This window comes from Cavia porcellus, unplaced genomic scaffold, assembly GCF_034190915.1.
Source record: "Cavia porcellus strain 051 isolate PalLab524CR breed Dunkin Hartley unplaced genomic scaffold, mCavPor4.1 scaffold_5, whole genome shotgun sequence".
In the NCBI taxonomy this organism is placed as follows: domain Eukaryota; kingdom Metazoa; phylum Chordata; class Mammalia; order Rodentia; family Caviidae; genus Cavia; species Cavia porcellus.
In genome coordinates, this window is record NW_026947488.1 from 50,642,435 (window position 1) to 50,663,010 (window position 20,576).

The window sequence follows — 20,576 nt, forward strand, 5'->3', positions numbered from 1 at the left end:
ATGATTTTTATATACATTATCTGCCACTCTTATCTCAGCTGTGTGCTGCCACCATGTCCATCTCACAGAGGGGAGCAGCTGGGGCTCAGAGAGGTAAAGAAACTTGCTTGAAGTAGCACAGTTAGGAGAAATGGATCCATGAAGGAAACTGAGGCCTGTCTGCATTTCCACCACTCCAGATGGTACTGTCTCACCTGCACCTGCCTCCATTCCTCCTGCTGAGGTTCTGCCTCATCCCAAGAGTGGGAATAAGAGGGATTCAAGATGCCTAAGGACAGAACTGGGTACTAGACCCCGCTTGGTCATGTGGTGGGACCATAAACTTCTCCCTTCAGGAAAGTGAGAATTGGGGTTCCCCAGTTGGTTTTCTTCCCAGTGTATGAAGTGGGCCTCAGGACAGAGGTCTGGGGAGTACAGATCTGGAGGCTGCCTCTGCGCGAAGGCAGAAGAGGTTGTTCAAGTCAGGTGCCCACCAATCTGGGACTCCATTCCTCTCCTCCCTGCATACAGCAGCTGCCCAGCCTTCAGCCCCTCTTCCCACCTCCATCTCTCTCATCTCTCACTGCTTCCTGCACTGCAGAGATGAAGCTGAACACTCTCCCCCAGCGCCCGTTGCATCTGGAGTTCTGGATGTGAATCAAGCTTTATCAGGCAGGTTTAGGTGATGGAGATGAAACAGAGTCATCTCTGCCCTGCTTGGGCCTTTCCCTCTAGCAAGGGCACTCCTGAAGGTGGGGTTGGGGAGCTCCGCAGTAGCATCTCAGAGTCTGGTGACCACCACTAGGGGTGTTGACAGGCAGGTGTGGTGGTGACACAGCGGCTCCTTGGCCCTAGCTTGTAGATCTCTTGATCTGAGTATGGCAGTAAGTCCTTGAAGTCACCATCTTCAAGGAGGAGGGAAGCAGCTTCTGTTTACCACTTTTTGATCTGAGGTTAGATGCTCGTGCAGTGTTCTGGGAGTCATTCCTGGAGGCCCACTTTACTTCTTCACTACACCCCTCTTCCAGCACCTTCTTAAAGTTCTAATCCTCTCTAATAACCCTCACCCCCCAATTTTTTTTTTTTTTTGGCTTAAAAAGGCTTGGAATGGTTTCTTTCTATGCATGGAATTTCACTGATAATCACCGAGCTTTCATACTTAGCCTTCAAAACCCAACCCCAGTGTCCAGCTCTAAGATGACTTCCCTTATCCACCACACTGATTTGAATACCTCTCCTCTGTGCCTGCACAGTCACCCATACTCAGGCCTTTCTATGTGCTACTATAATTAACTGTTTGCTTCCTATCATCCCCACCAGGGGCCAGGGCTGGGTCTTTACAGCTATGCATTTAAGTATTTGGCAGAGAATCTGGCCCCTGATAGGAGTTCTCAAACTATTTAGTAGGAAAAAAATAGAAAAAAATGCCCCAACTTGCCAGTTGGATAGGATTTAGAAGAAGCTGTAAGATTCATGGACTCAGGTAAAAGCAATTTAAACTCCTTCTTTGGCAAAACAGCAGCTTGGTTGGTAAGAGGTATTATTATTCTGAGTGCACTCATAGGATGTGGGAGCAACTCTTAGATCAAGATCTCATTTCATATCAAATATCCAGGATGTGGGGCCAATCCCTTTCTGTGAGCCAGTGGGAGTCAGGCATCCTGGGAAGAGAACCAGGAAGCAGCTAACCCCTTCCTGTGAGCCAGCCAGTACATGGGCTGGGAGACAAGAGATGCTGAGTGCCCTGCATCTCGTCTCTCCTGTAAGCAACTGGCTGATATGGAGAAACACAGGCTGAGATGGTAGCCACTGAAGCAAGCAAAACAAAACAAAACAAAAAACCCAAAAAACTTAATGCCTGTATTTTTTGACAGACTTTGCAAGCCTAAATCCAGTAGTCTGATCATCTATTCAGAGAATAACAATACACATTGTAGCACCTCTGGAGGATCTCCTTCTGAAGGTGGTGGTAGCCATTGTTAATTCTCTATTACCTTGTTTTAAAGTCCTGTATCATTTTCATCATTTTGTTTTGTTTGGTTTTATTCTGTTTTGTTTGATTTTATTATATCTGATGGCATTTCAAGATAACAAGATGTATTATGGTAGCCATTGTTGATTTTCTAGTATCTCATTTTGAAGTCCTGTATCACTTTCATTATTTTGTTTTGTTTGTTTTTATTCTGTTTTGTTTTGTTGTATTTTATTATATCTGATGGGATGGGCACCAATTTTGAAGATTATAAGAGGCATTATGGTAGCCAATGTTGGTACCTTATTACCTTGGTTTTTTTTGGTGCCAGAGATTGAACTTATAACCTCGAGTTTGCCAAGCAGGCACTTACGCCACTGAGCTAAACCTCCGGCCCCCTATTACCTTGTTTTGAAGTCCTGTATCACTTTCACTGTTTCATTTTGATTGACTGTATTCTGTTTTATTTTGTTTGGTTTTATTATTTTTTAACAATAACAAAAAAATCCAGGACTTCTGGGTAGATCTGTCCTCCTGCTTATGCCCAGGATGCTTCTGGGAAATTCCAGAACTGGTGGCTTTGGGAGGGGCAGCTTGATGAGAGGAGAGAGCCTTAGCTCTGAGACAGACATCTGAGGTTTGTGTTCTGACTCCATCACTTACTGGTTGTGTGAACTCAAGTCAGTGACACTGAGCTCTGTTTCCTCATCTGGAAAGTGGAGGGAATGATGTATGTTTCATATGATTGTCATGAGGTTGAAGCAGATTGTTTGGAAGATGTGCCTAGCACTTCTCAGGGATTCCATATGTGGTGACTGTGGTTACATTGCAGTGATTTTAAACTTGGGATTTTTCTGATTTCACTTGTTCAAAATCTTTCTATGCCATTGCTCAGTGGATTCTGGACCAGGCAGCTTCTCTTGCTGCGCACCTATGGGGTCACTGGCAGCAGAGGTCAGGAGCACATTCCTGACGTGTGGTTGTGACTGTGAGCCTGAGCCTGGGACCTGGGATACAGCAAGTGCACAGGATACAGGTGACATTTGTCTTTGCCACAGGGATTCTGATCAAATCCGCATTCAGTTTGCTCCAACATGACTGAAGAAGTGGGGGGACGTCATGGGAGGATGTGACAGCTGCAAGGGGCTCAGACTTTATAACTAGAAGACTGCAAGTAGTGATGCTACCATGAACCCTCTGTGCTACTTAGGAAGTTATCTTGCCTCTCTGAGCCTGTTTCTTCATCTGCAAAGTGAGTATATGACACCTAACCATCAGACTCACTGAGCAGGCCCTGAAGATGACTTACCCCTGTTCGCTGCACTGTGCGGGGCAGAGGCTGGCTCTCAGTGAATCACAGAGTGCGTGTCTTGCTCTTGGCTATCAGCTTGACTCTGTGAGGTAGCAGCTGGAAGCCTGGCCTTTGGAGTCAGATAAATGTGGGGTCTATTTCACCATGAGCTGTGTGATCTTAGGCAAGTCACTGTCTCTCCAAGGTTAGTTTCTTTCTCCAGCAGATGAAGACAACAGCACCCACCTTACTGGTTTTATGTGTGGGCGAAATGAGATAGTACCCGGAGGTCACTTAGCAGAGGGGCCAGTGCCAAGGAGACAGACAGTAACTATTATCCAAGGAGCAGAAAACTGTGATCCAGCAGGAACAGCTGGGACAAAATATGAGAGAAAAAAGCTTTGCCTGTGGGGAATTGGACATTCTCTTCATTTTCAGTGCATGGCTCAGCTGCTGGCATCTGTCTGCACTGTGATGGGAAAATACAGCAAAACTCTTATTGGAGCAGGCTCTGACCCAACTCTTCCTACCTCTGCTTCTTACTCTAAATGCCCAGGAGACAGAACGTCACTTACTTAGCCTTCCTCACAGCTGGGGACAGCCCCCTGACCAGTGGGGCGAGGCAGTCCTCGGACCAGTGTGTGTGTGTGTGTGTGTGTGTGTGTGTGTGTGGTGGGTTCTGGAAGATGTCCTGCTCTGACTGAAGGAACTGAAAGCACAGGGGAGGCCCTGCCATCGCCCCCTTTCCCACTCCTGAGCCATACTAAGGTTACCAGAGCACCTGAGGCTTTGCACTGTAGCCAGCGTATCAGGAAGCAACAAGCCGGGGGATAAAAGCTAACAGCGCGTCCTGTGCGAGAGAATCAAGGAAGTGACGTGGGACTTTCCCAAGTGATTTAATCCCCCAATGAGCTCATGAAGCCCCAGGCCAACCCAGGGACTCAGACCTCTTCACAACAAATGGCCCCATGTCACAAGACAACTCACTTAGGTTTTTGTTTTATGTAGTGAAGATCATTTCTAAAGGATGGCCTCATCGTGGTCTATTTTCAGTTTATATCTAGGAGTAGAATTGCTGGATCATATGGTCAATTTTGTGATTAACACCATGAAGAACTTCCAGAATTTTTCCGACAGTGGCAACACCATTTTACATGAGGCTTCTAATTTCTCCATATCTTCAACATTGGTTTTTGGAGGTGTATTGGGAGACTTTTCTTTGTTTGACAGACTCTTATTCATCCTTCAAAACCCATCTCTCATGTGAACTCTTTAGGGAGTCTTTTTGAATGTTCCTTACGTTTCCAGGCAGAGTTAATTTCTTCTGCTCCTGTATCTTGCATTACTTTGCTTTGGCATATGTTTTGTAACTTTGGATGGCTACGTGTGTCTCCTTGGGGTTATGAGCTAGAGGAGAGCAGGCACTGTGTTGGATTTAAATCTTAATAACCAATATCAAAGGGTGGAGAAATGCTCAGGAGCCAGATAGAGATGAGGAACTTGTTTCTCCACATCTGCTGGTGATTGGTCCATCTGGAGAACCGTTTCCATCTGCTATAGCTTTCCTTTGCTCTGGGACAACACGGCAGGGCGGTGGGGACTGGTTGGTGGAGTCTGGGGCGGTGGGGTCTGGGGCTCTCTTGTCAGTCAGGCCCCAGAGCTGTTCTCTGGAACTCACATGGACACACTATGCATGAAAAGTGACTCCTGAAACTTGAAGGTAACCAAGGACAGGGGTGAAATACCACCAAAGTCCTGAGTGGTCTGTGCCCTCTGCCGCTGTCTTCCTGGGTGACCTGAGAAGACAGCAGCTTTGTGCCTGAGACAAGAGCCAGGCAGGGCCTGCGTGTGGAGCCAGACTTGAGCTGCCACCTGCCAGCCATGTGGCTTTAAGGAAGTGACTTCATTTCTTCAGCTCTGCGTCCTTACCTATTGGGGAGTGGGTGCCTAGGAATGTTCTTCACAGCAAGGTGGCTGATAAATATAAAGGACTCATATAGTAGGGCCCAACGTATAGCAAGCCCTTAAGAAATGCCAATAGCTAAGCCATAGAAACAGCCTGGAGTGTTCAGCAGATGACGGGGTAAGGAGAATTGGTGTAGATATACAGTGGAGTACTATTCAGCCATAAAGAAGAAAATCATGTCATCTGCAGAAAAATGGATGGAATGAGAGATCAACATGTTAATCAAAATAAGTGAGATTCAGGAATACAAATATCATCAAGGGGACAGAAGGGAGTGAGAGCATGGAAGGAGGATTATTGGGGAAGCAGAAGGGAACAAAGGGGAGGGATAGATAAAGAGGGAAAGGATAAGCAAAGAGAAGGGAAACGAGGGGTGGAAAAGATCCAGACTGCATTATGTGCCAGACGAAACCAGTTTTCTGTATTATTCTCTACCATTTTTTTTTTTTTTTGGTCTTTTGAGACAGGGTCTTACTATACAGTTCAGGCTGGTCTTGAGCTCACTTTGTAGCCCAGGTTGGTCTCAAACTCACAACAATCCTCCTGCCTCCACCTCCTGGGTGCTGGGATTATGGATGTGTGTCACCATGTCCAGCTATACCTAAATTTTTAAAAAAGCAAATGCTGGCTTTATCTATTTATTTAACCTTCCTGTCTTCTACTTCGTTCTTCCTGAATGGAAGCTCATAAAGTGGAGCTTGGGGCGTGCGGATAAGGAGGGCTGAGAGTGACTGCTGTGAGCGTGTGGCCTCGGGGTGAAGCAGCAGCTCATTCCCAGGCTTCTGATGCCCAGAGACAGCGAGCACTCGGCTCCCTGCCGTGCAGACAGCACCAGGGCCCCTGGGGTCCTTTGCCTCTACCTAGCAGGCACCGTGTGCCTCCGGAGAAAGCAGGCAGAGTGGCTGGAGAGCAAGGCCTGGCCCCAGGGCCTCTTTGGAAAAAACGAGGGCCTATCTCCAGCCTGAAGGGCCCCTCCTCCAGGCGGGCTTCACCCCTGAAGTCCCTCATGGCCAGGATGCGCTGTGATGGCCATGCACAGCTTAGAAGAGGAGACACTGGAGCATGTGGCAATGTTGGACACACAGGTGCTCAGAAAATGGCCCTTTCTGTCATGCCCCTGTGAGGGGATGTGCAGGGAGGGGACGAGGCCCAGGGGATGGAGATATGCGAGAGCTGGACCAGAGTGAGGGGCCACAGCACAGTAGTGATGGAGCTCACCTGGTGCTACTGAGTCAAGTGCTGGTACCCAGTTCTTGTTTCACCCTCGCAAGAGCCGGATGCAATCTTGGTCCCATTTCAGAGATGAGATGACTGAGGCTGGGGTTACTAATTTAGCTAAGGCCTCTCTACTGTTTCATAGCAGAGCAGAGAATCAAACCCATAGTGCAATGTTGTCAGATGTTCTCTTCTACACTACATACGTGGAGAGACTCAGTCCCAGAGAAGGACCGGGGGAGGGAGAGCTGCAGATTGAAGGTTTCCTGCTGGGGTCAGGTCAGGTGGTGAGCAGAAACTGTGGGGAGAGAGGAACCTGGGTTTCCATGCTAGTTCAGTGGCTGGCTTGCTGCAGGATGTCGGGAATGGTTCTCAGCCCCCAAGCCTCAGTTTCTCACCTGCAGGATAGGGGAGACATTAACCACCTGGCTAAGTTGTGAGGCTTGAACTCCGCAACTTGAGCTCGCTGCCTGGTGCAGCAGAGGTCCTGGGAGACGGCAGCCTGGCCAGGTTCTGACGGCTGTGCCCACCTCTGGGAGCCATTTGGCTATGTGCTGGAGGGTCCTGCAGCAGCCCGACAGGGCACGGCTTTCCAGCTGCTGCTGGCATGAGCCAGGGCACAGGAGGCAGGCGAGCCCCCACCTGGCCCGCACAAAGGCACATCACAGCCCATATTTTGAGGGGGATTTCATTCTGTGTTGTCGCCAGCGAAGCAGCAGCTCCAGACTGCGGGCTGTGTGCCTGCCAGGGCCCGAGTGCCTGGCGCTGCTCAGCGTGTACCAGAGCCGCCTGGCATTCATGGCAAATGAACACAGAAATACCCCGGCACACATGGGCACTAGCGCGGGGCAGTGCGTGTGCCTGCTGCCCCCCGGGCCCCTTTCTCTGCCATCATCAGGGGTCCCCAGCTTCCCACCTTCTCTGCGCCTGTCACCCTGTCCCTGCCTTCTGAGTCTGTCTCCTCTCCCCCCAGCACCACCTCTGACCGTCCATTCCACCTGTCCCCGTGTGTGCTCCCGGTCTGGGATGCCGTGGGCTGTCTCCGAGCCTTGCGCTTGCTCCTGTGTTATCTCATTGCTCCCTGGTTCGGTGGCACTGACTCTGTCCCCAGTTCTCCGTTTCACTCCGAGTCTCTCCATTTGTCTCGGTATCCATCTGCCTGCCTGACTCCTTTGACTGTAGCCCTCTTTTTCTCCTGCTCTCCGTCTTTCCCTAACTCATTCTGTGTCTCTCTTCACCTGCCGCTATCTCCTTTTTCCTGTGACATTCTCCTGGAAATGCATCAAACAAACACTGAAGTGGCTGGATTTCAAGTGACAAACAGCACTGCACCCAGAATCCTCCCCCACCCACTGCCGGCTGCTCCCTCCTCCACATCACGAAGAGAAGCTATTGTGTCGGCTGGAGTTGAGTGGAAGGGCCTGGGGGTCTGCGCTCTGCTCTGAGCCACTTCCTTCCCCATTGGCTCTGAGCAGCCTGTGCTCAGAGAGGGCTGAGCGACAGGGGGAGGCTCTAGCCATAAAAGCGGGGATGAAGCACCAGAACTGACATTCTAAGGGGCTTTGGTGGCGCTCACAGCTCCTCTCTGGCACCTTCCCGAGCTGGAGTTGGGGCTGCCTCTTGGACCGGCCACCCGCCAGGACCCCACGACTTGTTCTGTCAGAAGCCATCCAGGGATAAAGCAGTGTGCAGGTAAGGTCCAGAGGGGCCCGGGTTCTTGCTCTTGGGTTTGTTTGTGTCCTGTTAGTCCTCTGTCCCTCTGTACCCTCTGTACCTATCAGCCCAGGGCAGCGGTACCCTGGGCTGAGGGTTTCAGGAGTGGATCTCTGGCAGAGGCAGTTACAGCTATGAGATGAGTTTACAAAAGCCTCAACAGGGAGAGATGACTGCCCTTGGGTATCTCCCCCTCTGTGCAGTCCTGGCTGGCATGGGTACAGCTGCTCCCAAGAAGACCCCCGTATTTAGCCCAGGGTCTTCTCTTACTGGCTACCACACCGTGGTTCCCAGGCTGATTTCCAAGGTGCAGGCAGAGTGGGATGTCCAGCTGGGAGATATGAGAGGTTTCGATAGTCAGGGTGAGTTTAAAGGTCAGCGATCTTCTCCAGACTCAGAGAGCAGGGCTTGGGGGCATTGATGAGACTCTGGGCTCTGGCATTTATCATATTATCACGTACATCGATATACAATCATGCTCTGTCTTTTCATGCTTTTTGGATCACATTTAATTGTTGACAGGGTGCTGATTTGAGTGGCTTCTTTTGACGTCACTTTACATAGAAGGAAGTTTGGGGTTGTGTTGTTAGGAGAGGAAAAAAACGAAGGACAGAATGCCTGGCCAGCCAGGCTGAGCAGAATGTTTTTTGTCAGTTTGACTTGTTGCTTCCATTTAAGTTATAGGCAGGGAGGGAGCTCAGATAGGGAAAGATATTTGCTCTTCGGTAAAGATATCTACGTTCAGAGAAAGTATTTTGGAGCCCAAAGTTTGACTCCCGCGAAATGCTGATGAGCTTCAGAGGGGAAAAACCGCCTGCTGATGACTCCAGGGTTGAATATTCAACTCTGTGACCTCTTGCTTTTCCCTGGGTGTCTTTTTCTGAGAACCTCTCAAGCTTTACAAACATTCTTTAATTAAGCCTTCCAGCTTCCCAAGGGGAAACAAGCTCTTTAGGTTATTGGATCTGATTTCAGCTCCCCTCCCACAGACTGAAAGTCCTCATTATCATCTTTCTCCCAAGAATTGTCTTTCTAATTTGACAGACATTGCCATCAAGATCCATGGCCTGATGCGCCTAAATCGGTTCTGGATGTCAGTCCTCTCCTTCCGCCTCGCAGGCCTCACCACTCCATCCTCTGCGAGCTCCTTCCTTCCCTCCTCGTGCCCTGTGCCTGTCCCATCCACCTTGCTTTTGTTCTGTTTTGGCAGGTCATTTATCTCCAGGTTTTGAGATCTGTGTGGGGGGAGCTTTTCAACAGCCCCAGGCGGTGAGCTGTGCTGCTGGGGAGGTTTGCGTTTGCTGACAGGATCTCCAACCCGCTGCTGTGCCTCAGGAGCAGGGTGTGAGGGGTGGTGGGCTGCAAAACGGACCTCTGTCTCCACTGGCAGCTGCAGGGAAGATGTTGCAGTGATCTCTGAGCTGGGGGTGGGGCCCCGGCTCGTGGGGATGGGGCAGGAGCAGAGAGAAGGAATCAGTGGCTCCGGGCTGCTTGAGGAATTTCTGATCAGTGTAAAACACATGTACCCTGTTTGTTGAGGTAACTTCCGGGGGCAGGAATTTTCCATAGATCATCTAAATGTGTCCTACAAATGCCTGAGGAGTGCTGGGTTCACATTCCAGATCCTACATTCACCGACTGTGTGACTTTGGAACCATGGTTGCCCCTCTCGGCATCCTAATTCACTCACCCATACAGTGGCACCCCCAGGGTTGTGGTGAGGCTCAAAACATTTATAGACACTCCATAACTGCCACTATGACTGTCCAAGTTGTCATTGTTTCAAAATGGCAGGTCGGCCCCCTGCCCATCTTTTATGATCTCCTCAAACATTCCATTCCGTCATGCTGTGTGCTCTGCTCGGGCAATATGGTCGAACATCTAATATTTCATCTGTGGTGGGACTTCTGTGCTCTCCCTACCCCAACAGAAGCCTTCATTGCTTCGTCCTTTGCCTTGAGATCCTGAAGTCTTATTCTTCCTAATCTTGCCTGATTCCCCCACCCACCGCCCAGCTCTCTGGGTCGTTCTTGTACAGTTGTGTTTATTAGATGCCCTCCATCATCTGGATCAATATTTGCTGTTTGGATTTCGGTGCATGTCTGAGAAAGTGCGGTTAGCTACTAGTTTATGTCACATTTTCATTCTTCTTGGCCCGCCCATGAGTGACGGGCCAGTTTTAGTGGGGCTGACAAAGTGATAGTGAGTCAGAGCTGGCCACCACGGTGGGCAGTGACCGTCTGCTGGAGACACCCAGGAATCCCGGGAGTAGAATCTGAGGATGGAGCAGTGTCCCAGGCCGGGCCTCCTCCAGCCCTGACCAAGACTGATGCTCCCAGCTGGAAGGCAAGGGTGCAGGCCCATGAGGGATAAAGATGCATAAGACTCCACCCTGAGTCCACTCAGTTCACCTCCTATGCAGTGATATGCTAGGACCTGGGGACGTATTCACCAGGGGCTTTGTCCCCACAGTGGCTTGAACTGCCGTTTACGCCTGTCTTATTCCTGGGCAATTCCATTTAACTTGACAAGGCTTTACTGAGCAGTTGCTAAGTGTCTGGGTCTCTGGCCACTGTCTCAGAATAAGGGGCAGACTCAGGCCCCAGCAGAGGGAGAATGGGGGTTTGTGGTTCCCTGGGGCTCTCAGCGCCTGAATCGAGTTGGCTTCCTCTGGCCTCCTCTGTCTCTGTGCCCACTTCTTTCCTCTCGGTTCTCTCCCCGCGAGGCCCTCTCCCTCTCCGCCCCAGCTTCTCCCCCTCTCTGAGTCTCACCTTCTTTCCCTTCCCACACACACTGCCGTCTCCCTGCCTCCCCGGAGTCTCCTCTCTAAGCCTGCAGGTCCTCTCTCCCTCCCTCTCTCTTCACCTTTAGCCCCATCCCTTAACTGCACCAAAAGGCAAAACGGGCAGGAATTCTGTACCAGTCTTGCTGGTGAAAAGTGTCCCACTGCAACCGGGGACCACAGGGCTGTCTTCCCCTCTGGTCTCTGTACAGCCCACGTCGGGCCTCATCCTGTGTCCTGTGTCGCTGAGCTAAGGGGCATGCTTGCCTTCTGCTCAGAACCTGAGCGGCTCCCATAAACTGGTCACTCATCCTCATCAGTGCCTGTAAATCTAGCAAAGGTGCAGCTTCTGCTTTGGGGGTTCTCCTTCACCAGTCATTGGAGGTCACCAAGATGAACACCAAGATGTTCTGGGGGATAAAAGTACCAAAATGGTTTCAGCTTGGGGAGTGCAAGGGCGGTAGCTCCTGGAGCCCTACTGTGCCTCAGGGAAGTGGGTGGAGTGTAGTCAGCAGGCTCATTTTGAACCTTAGTTCTGCTGTTTCCTCATTTCTTGGTCGTGGTTGAATCTTGAGCCTCAGTTTTCCCATCTAGAAAGTGGGCTCATATTGCCCAGCCATCTGAGTTCTTTTGTGGGCAAAAGGAAATGATAGAGATGAATGTACAGCAGAGAGCTCGATCCTATTAAGTGGCGGGTGCCGTGGACTCTGAAAATTCCACCCCTACCATTCAGAGTGCTGAGAGCCCAAGGGTCCGTGTCACCCAGTTCACACCTCCTCCTAGCACCTGAGCTGTACCAGCAGCCCATCTCGAGTTCATCTGCAGGCACAGGGCCTGGCACAGGGCAGGGGCACTGTCCCCGAGGGCTACTGGGGTCCCTGAAACAGTGGCATCTCCAGGGCAGTCGCTGCCAGTGTGGGAGGCCAAACTCTGTCTCCACCTCCCTCCTGACTCATGATGTGACCTTAAACAAGTGACTTCATTTCTACCTTTTTCCATTTCCTCTTCTATCAAATAAGGATAATCATATGCGATAAAGTGCACGGAAAGATAATTGCGATGTTAAATCAAGTCATTACTATTCAATGCTGGCTTTTTTAATAAAAATGCTTGCAGCTCCTTGGAGCCCTCGGCTGACTACAATGTTGAAATATCACCAAAGAGATAAGAGGGCAGGAAGACGTGTCCCTGGGGAGGGAAGGAGGGGCTGGCCTGTGTGCTGTCTCTTTCAAGGATGCTGTTCAAGTGGTCCCTAAGGGAACCCATGGAGAGGTGACACCCCCATTCACAGGTGGGAAGACTGAGGCTGGCTGAAGAGATCTGAGAGATAATCCCTCTGATCCCAGAGCCCCTGTCTTTCCTCTCTATGGAAAAGGGAAATCCAGGGGAGCTTCCCTAGTACCCCTTGGTTGTGGCCTGGAGAGCAGTGGGTGACCTGCTCCTGGCCCACTTAGCCCTGGCCACCTGGTCAGGGATGCCCATGTCAACAGTGTCTGGCAGTGGCTGTAATTCAATCAAATGTTCCTGTGCCTGGTGGCCCAAGAAAACCAGCTGAAAACCATTAGAGTCATAAAACGGTCATAAAATTCACAGAGGCAGGAACAGCACACTTTCTCTGTAAAGGCTAGAGAATAAATGTTTTTGGCTTTCTGGGCTGCTTGTTTCAAAATGATCCTCCTCTCTGTCTCTCTCTGTCTGTCTCTGTCTCTGTCTCTTTCTCTCTCTCTCTTTTTTTTTTTTTTTTTGTGCTGTGCTGGGGATGGAATCCAGGGCCTTGGGACTATTAGAGTCCCAGCCATTTTTAATTTTTTTGTGAGCCATTTATTATTTTTTTTATTGTGGGTTTCAGTAAGCTGGTCTCTAACTACTAAGGGCCTCAGGCTGGGCTTGACATCAAATCTTCCTGCCTCAGCCACCTCGGCTGCTGGGATTGCAGGAGTACATCCCATCCCAGGCTGAAGCTTTTGTAACATGGAAACAATGACTGGCACAGGTGTCAGCACACAGCTGGGTGCTGGATTCTCCTGGTGGGCAGCACTGGTGGAATGTGGCCAGGCACAGAGCGAGACCTGCAGTGAGGATCCAGCCACGTGATTGAGGAGGCGGTGAGTCTTGACTCTTAGGGGAGAAGGCCTCTCACCCGACTGGTCGTCTTTCCTCTCAGGCTTGAGGTCGTGGCCAGGACACACTTCATGAATGCCCCATGAAGGGGGCTTTTTCTGCAAGGCCCGAGGCCCACTGTGTTTGACAGAGGCCCCTCCTTTCACTGAGGACCACACAAGCTACACGCTGGGGTCATCTGCCTGATGTCACCCTCATCCCTGCCAAATGGGCTGCTTTCTCCCCTTACCCCAAAGACAGGCAAGGCTCTTTTCCCCTCAGTTCATCCCAAAGAGCCATGATCTGTCGTTGCCAGGGCCATAGGGAACACATGACTTCCAAGCTCCCTCCCTCAGCAGACCCCGGGAAAGATGAGACTCTCCCTCCTCAGGACCCATCTGACACACTTTATCCCATAAAGAAAGGAAACAGGGTCCCAAGTCTCAAGGGCAATGTGACTCTGGTGGGGTCCACTTTTAACCCAGAAGAATCTGGTAGAAGACTGAACTCTCCCATTTTGGAAGTTAGGTATACTTGGACAAGCAATGACTTTCCTTCTTCCAGACTCAGGCTTGCACTCTGTGTAATGGGTACAAAAACTTCCACTTAGGTTGCTGTGCATAAGATGGTAATGCACAGCCTGGTACCTTGTAGATGCTGGGAGCTGGTGGCTGCTTGAGAAGTGGTGTGATCATGGGTGAGGGTTGCCCTGCCCCGCTTGGCACCTCCTCACCAGGGCAGATATTCACCAGTAACTTTTTGATCCAGCAGTGAGTCAGACCTCGTGATCTCCCTTGTGTCCTCCTCTGTTAACATCCCAGTATTAAAAGCTCATTGGATTTTTCTGGGCTGCAGCCTGCATGCTCCACTTGTAAAGCACCTATAATGTGACAGATGTGTGCTCGATGCCCCAGACATGGTATCCCATCTCACAGCTTTTTGAAACTGTTTATTCACCAACAAATTTGCACAGAGCTCTCACTCCTATTATTCTCTTGTACGAGGTGCCAGGACACCATTCATTCATGCATGCATTAGCCCCCAACACAGCATAGGCATTTACATCCCAGGGACTTTACTGAGATGCCTGTAATTAGGTTCTGAGGTCACACAGGTGGCAGAGGAAGCCCAGAGGAGGGAACTGATCCAGGTGGAGTTCCTGGAGGAGGCAGTCAAAGTTGAGTTTTGAAGGAGTGCAAGTTATCCAGGTCGGTGGGAGAGGCGTGGGATGGGCGGATGATGAAAGTGTCCAGGCTGAGGGGCCCTGAGTGCTGAGGCAGAGGGCAGGGTGCTGGGGGCCCTTGTCGTGCGATGGCAGGTGGCTCAGCAGCGCTCATATCTGGCTGCCCAATGCTGTGCACTTGCTGTGGTGCTTTGGGCAGATGGCGCCATCTCTCTGTGGCCCCATTTCTTTGTCTGTAAAGGGGAGACTAGGCCAGCTGTGGGCTGTTGTGAGGACTTTTCCCTTAGGACACACACAGTGTGGAGCACAGGGCCCGCTCCCAGTCAGTACGCAGCCCCTGTCGGCTCTGTGTTAGGAAGGCCCTGAGCACAGAGCCCCTGAAAGCCAGTGCAGGGCAGAGGTGCAGCCAGTGGAGTCTCCCTGCACTGCCTGTAGACAGTGTCTGGGAGGACATGTTGGAAGCCACTCTAGACCAGGTGGAGGCTGGAGCTGGGGCTCGGTGGCTGCACGGAGGGGCCTGGGTACTGCCCAGTGGGCATGAAGGTGAGCGCTGGAACCTCAGCTTCACCTGAGACTTGATGCTAGGCTCCTTCCTGGCTCTGCAGTGTTGGCAGGTGTCTGTTTTGTCTCCTGCAAAGTGGGCAAAACCCTCACGGCAAGATGCCATGGGGATGTGGGGATACCCCACGGAGGCGTCTCAGAATTTCGCAAAGCTCAGTAACCATCAGTCGACCATTATCCAGGGTCAAGCTAATGGGCAAAAGCAGAGGAGTGGGCCCCAGCTTTGCTCGGCCACAGAGGTCCGCACTGGCCTTCTGTTTAGATGGCAGCTGGTGGTGCGGGACGTGTCCAGCCGGATTTGCAGGGGCTCCCCACCCTGTGATTCGCTGCTAATCTTGTAACAGGCTGGCCTAGTCACCGCCCGGTATCAGGGAAAACATGAACCACCTGCGAAACTAGAGCGGCTCACTTGTCCGGAACCCTAATCTGCTTAGCACCGACAGAGCTGTGAGGAAGCCACAGGCTGGGAAGGACCGAGGGGGACACATTTTCACTTCCCCTGTGCCAGGCGCAGATTGGCCCAGCTTCAGGAGAGGCACCCAGGCCTGAGCTCGGGGGATTTACCAGGCCTCTCTGGGCATCAGTTCTGTCGTCCATAAGGCAGGGCTAATGACACTTGCCCATCACAGCTGGCAGGTGGGCTGAGTTCAACGTAGGAGTTCAGGGACCTGAGCACCCAACCCTGTGGTCATTCACAGAGGGTTCAGCTCTGCACGGATCAGTGTTGCTCTATAAGAAATTGTAGGTATGAGGCTGTGGGGGGGGGTCCACCAGATGGGGCTGGACCCAGATGCCCACTACAGGAAGGGCAGGGGCAGCTCACTGCCTCAGAAGTATCCCCCCCACAACTGGCAAGAAGTGGATGAGGGCGGTGGGTGCTCAGTACATGGTGAGTGGGGTAGTTATTAGCAGACTGTGACAGGGGCCCACTGTGTGCTTCTGGAGCAGGAACCCCACTCCAGGCTCCTGAACATCTAAGTGGACAGGGCAGCGTGCAGGCATGAGTGACATGGGGAATGGTGAAGGGCATCTTTGAGATTAGAGGCATTGGGTTAGGAGGACCAGACGGGAAGGCGTGGAGCCCCTAGCCAGCCAGCCATGGGCTGCTGTTGGGGACCTCGTATCTGCATGGGAGAGAGGCATATTATGCCATTGGAGTGACCTTTGCGTCTTCAACTTTGACTTCTAAAGAATTGACTATGAAGGAGACAGCTTGTAATAAATTACTTATAAAGCATTCACTTGCCCAGTATTTACTGAGGGCCTACTACGTGGTGGCCAGGACTTTAGAGGATGAGATAGTTAAGGTCAATGACCTGGGTGAGGTAATACTCTAGTGGGGGAAGTGTAACTGTGGCCACCAAACAGACAGACACCTGATAAAGGGAAGACATAGGCCTGGTGAGTATCACGACGAAACCTGCAGTGTGACAGGAGAGAGACTGGGAAACCACATTAGAAACAGTGGCTGGCAAAGGCCTCTCTGGCCATGTGTCATTTAATTCATTTAGCACAGGAAAAAACAAGTCACATGAAAGTCTGAGGTCAGGGGACTGCAACAGGAACAGAAAGCGCGAGGCCCTGTGGTCTGTGTGAGTGAGCATACAGAGAAGGCCACAGGAGGCTCTGCCTTCGTGGAGCCAGCTTCTAGGCTCACAGCTAATTGTGAAGTCGTGTTCTGCTTTACAGAGAGAGGTGCACCTTACTCGGAGGACGGGAAGTAGTAGCACTTCATCCAGCTTCAAAGAGCAAAAGCTGCCCAGCAGATGTTACAGCTGAACTAGGACTGAAGTGACAAGCAGCAGATGAGGAGAGGAAGGGTTTTCCAGGCAGAATGAACAGCATGTGCAAAGGCCCAGGGGTGAGACAGAGACTGATATATTCGTTCAGGGAAGCTAAAAAGCTGGCTGTTGTTGGTGCTCAGAGCTGAAGTGCTGAGGTGCTGGGATGGGGCAGGGTGTCCCTGACATTTAGGCAGAAGGCCAGGCCTGATTCCATGCTGTGGATATCATCACAGAATTATGTGCTGGCAAGGGTATTTCACGGTGGGATCAGGGAGAAACTGGAAGCAGGGACGCCAGCATGGAGAGGCAGTGGAGGCAGAGCTATGGCCAGTGTAAATGGCAGCAGTAGAGTGGGAAAGGAAAGTTCAAGAGACTTGACAGAGTGCGATTCCGCAACACAGCACTTGTGTAGCATACAAAAGGCCTCGAATTCAACAACCAGTACTGGGAAAAAGAAAAAAACCATAGAACAGACCAGCCTGTGACTCCCTGGGGAAGTCAGGCCCCACAGGCACATAGCCACGTATCTTCTGGCTGGGAGGTGGTTAGAGTGGGCTGTGACGTCAGACAGACCTGCTCAGGTCCTAACATGCCCACTCATGCGCAGTACAATGGTTTCCCCTGCCTGTGCCTTAATGTCTCCACCCACTAAGTGATACTGGCACAGCTCACCTCGAAGAGCTGCGCTGCATGGGGACGCCCCCTGCAGCACTCTGCTCTTGTCAGTTTCTGCTTCCTCTCTGGCTCCTGAACTGCCCCTGCCAGGAGCAGAAGAGGTGTCTTTGCCAGCTCAGGGCACCCTCCACAGCAGTCAGCTCTCACACTCTTCTCTTCTCCCTCCCTGTAGGAAGTGCGAGAGGGATGGTGTGGCCCAGGCTGGTGCTGGCTGCCTGCCTCCTGGCGATGCCCCCTGCCGCAGCAGAATGCCTGTCCCAGTGCTCTTTGTGTGCTGTGAGGACCCAGGACGGGCCCAAGCCCATCAATCCTCTGGTAGGTATCAGGGACGTTTCCTCAATGCCCGGTCCTTCTCTATGCAGAACCTGGAGAGGGGAGGTCACGGGGCAGGCCTGTCCTGTGTTTATCCCACCCGTGCAGGACTTGTCTGGGCACCCAGCCCAGACAAGCATTGGGGACAGCCTGGGTACCCAGACCTCACCGCCCTGGACTACCTTGGGCCAGAACAGAGGTGTGAGATGCAGGTTCCCAGGGAGCTGGGTGCCCAGCAGCAGGAGCATCAGTCACAAGGGCTGGCTTTGCGGTCAGCAGCTCTGGAATAACTTTTCAAGGTTCCTCACCCTGGGCTGATAGACCCCTTCACATCCAGTCTCTCCCATGGAAAGAGCTGTCTCCATCATTTCCAACTGCCAGGTCAGGCAGTGTCCTGACTAAATTCTCCCAGCAGCCCCATGAAGAATGCTCTTTGTCCCCCATTGAGGTTCGATGCCCTCTCCTGTGTTCCCTCGAATATGTTCTTTCCGCCATGTTTGTACAGTGTTAGCAGCACCCTTCAGCCTGGCATAAAGTGAGAAGACGAGCGCTAAGCCCTGGAACCTGTGGGAAACTCCCACCTCCAGGCTGGCGTTGCTGCCTGTAGCTATGTGCCCTCAGGAAAGTCAGGGCACAAAGTCACCTGTATGCTTGACAGGGAGCATCAAATGGGCATCCAAGTGCTTGACAAGGTGATGCCTGTTGATTTTCCTGGACCTGGACCAGGGCTCTGGAGCAGGGTGGGGCGGGCACGTGTGTTGATGTTTTGTTGGGGGGGGTGTCTTATTTTTGGGGTCTTTTGCAGATTTGCTCCCTGGAATGCCAGGAAACCTTGCTGCCCTCTGAGGAGTGGGAGCGATGCCAAGGCATCCTGTCCTTCTTCCCCTCTGCCCTCAGGCTCAGGGACCAGAGTGGCCTGGACAGCAGGGCAGCTTTAGAAGAGGTCTACGGGGAGCTGGCCAAGCGTGCCAGGCCCTTCCTGCAGGAGCTGGAGAAAAGCAGATTCCTCCCCAGCACCCCTGCAGAGGACAAGTTCAGGGGTCTCCTTGGTGGGCTCGGGGAGGGCTTAGGGTCTGAGGCGATGGGGGCTCCCCAACTGAACAGCGGTGCTGTGGAGGCGGCTGCACTTGATTTTGACGAGGACCCCAAGGAGCAGGTCAAACGCTACGGGGGTTTTCTGCGCAAATATCCCAAGAGGAGCTCAGAGGTGGCCAGGGAGGGGGACAGGGATGGGGACAATGCGGGCCATGAAGACCTGTACAAACGTTATGGGGGCTTCTTGCGACGCATCCGTCCCAAGCTCAAGTGGGATAACCAGAAGCGCTATGGTGGTTTTCTTCGGCGCCAGTTCAAGGTGGTGACGCGGTCACAGGAAGACCCCAACGCCTACTCCGAAGAATTTTTTGATGTGTAAACACACCTCCATCCTGCAGCTGAGTGAGGAGCCTCCTTTGACACCTTCCTGCATAGGGGCACACTCACTGCCATCCTGTGTGTACCCTGTCTCCACACCCAGTTCATCACTGTCTACAGTAAAAATATCCAAGCCTGGCTTGTCTCTCACCTGCCCTGAGTTCCCTGGGGTCAGTGACAGGAAATGTAGGGGTCTCCCTGTACTGGGATCAGCACTGGGCTCACACCTCTGCACTTCTGAGCTACCACCAGTAGCAGTGCTGGATATCAGTCCTCCCATTCTGTTCAAGTGACTCCCCAGTTCCAAAAGTCCAGAGTGAATTGTTCTTTTTACCTATAGGTCCTGATGTTCAAGCTGTGCAGATCACTTACCCCTCTCAGAAGAATGTAAAACCTGCACAGACTAGACACTTAAAACTAAAAAGGTAAACATAAATGCAAATGCAAATGTCAACACTGTATTCTCAAACCCCAGAGACCTCCTTAGGCTCCCCACTGGGAGACCAAAGGTTCAGCGAAAGCCTGACATTGCCTTTTACCTGAGCAGGCATTCTGATGTTCAGTCTGTGTACTCCGAATTCTCAGAAATGCATCTCTGGAAGAACTGAGCTACTGAATGCATGTTCATGTTGGTACCCTTGACTGTACCACTTCGCAGAAGAGAAAGGGAGTGGAAACTCTTCCTTGGTGGCAGAGAGCTCTTTTGAACACTCAGATGATCACAGAGGGAGCAAAGCAAACCATTTGTTCTGTGCAACAAGCTCAGAATGTGGACCAGTTCCCCCGGCCCTCGTTAAGCTAATTAAACTGGTTGGTATCCCCCTTCTACCCCACGATGAACTGAAGCGGTTGAGTTGATGAGGTTAAACACAGCTGTGTTCTTGAACAGCTGAACTGGCTGCCAGGAGCTCAGCCATCTGGCCCAGCGTATGCACTGGGCATTGGGTCAGGGAGTCCACAGGTGAGGGAAGGAGAAAACGCCCCTCCTCACCCCCCATGACAATTCTTTTCTCTTAATGCCTCCAAATAAAACTGGAAAGGGGAATGAAATGATTGAGTGTTTGAGGGAAAGTAAGTTCCCTTGATTCAAATAACCCAGAATCAGAGGCAAAGACCTGATGCCTTGGCTTCAAAATTCCTTCTCTCCCTCTCTTTCCTCCCCAGCCACTGTTGGGGTTATGAGACCAGGAGATGGGCTGGACAGGAGAGGAAACAGATTTGATAATTTTGATAATTCTGGATAATTTGTGTAAGATGTGCTGAGCACACCTCACCCAGCCTAGCCCCCGGGTGTCTCATTCTGAAATGTATAGATCATTCTACAGTTGCTTTGTGTGCTTTTTAAAAATTCCATTTGTGTAATTTACTTGGAATTTGCTTACTCTATAATAGGCCTGTGTAATTTCCTGCTCTTCCAGTATAATAAATAAAAGAAAAATGTTAATGACATTGTGTGTGTGTGTGTGTGTGTGTGTGTGTGTGTGTGTGCATACACTGGAGGCTCAGCCCTCAGAGAGGACCATTTGCAGGCATGTGTGCTAGGGAGGGAACCTAGTTAGCTAACTAGTTTAAAATCGAAAGTTAGATCTGTGCAGTCTTGAGCAGCTCACAGACCTCTCTGGAACTTAGT

At 51.4% G+C, this 20,576-nt stretch overlaps 1 protein-coding gene across 1 annotated transcript; it reads left to right on the forward strand.

Moving 5' to 3' along the window:
- The first annotated feature begins 7,970 nt into the window (after positions 1-7,970).
- Positions 7,971-20,392, forward strand: Pdyn (prodynorphin). Its single transcript, NM_001172997.1, is given in 3 exon segments — positions 7,971-8,115; positions 17,394-17,536; positions 18,339-20,392. Coding segments are annotated over 2 exon segments (738 nt in total). The 5' UTR covers positions 7,971-8,115; positions 17,394-17,407; the 3' UTR covers positions 18,948-20,392.
- The last annotated feature ends 184 nt before the right edge of the window (positions 20,393-20,576 follow it).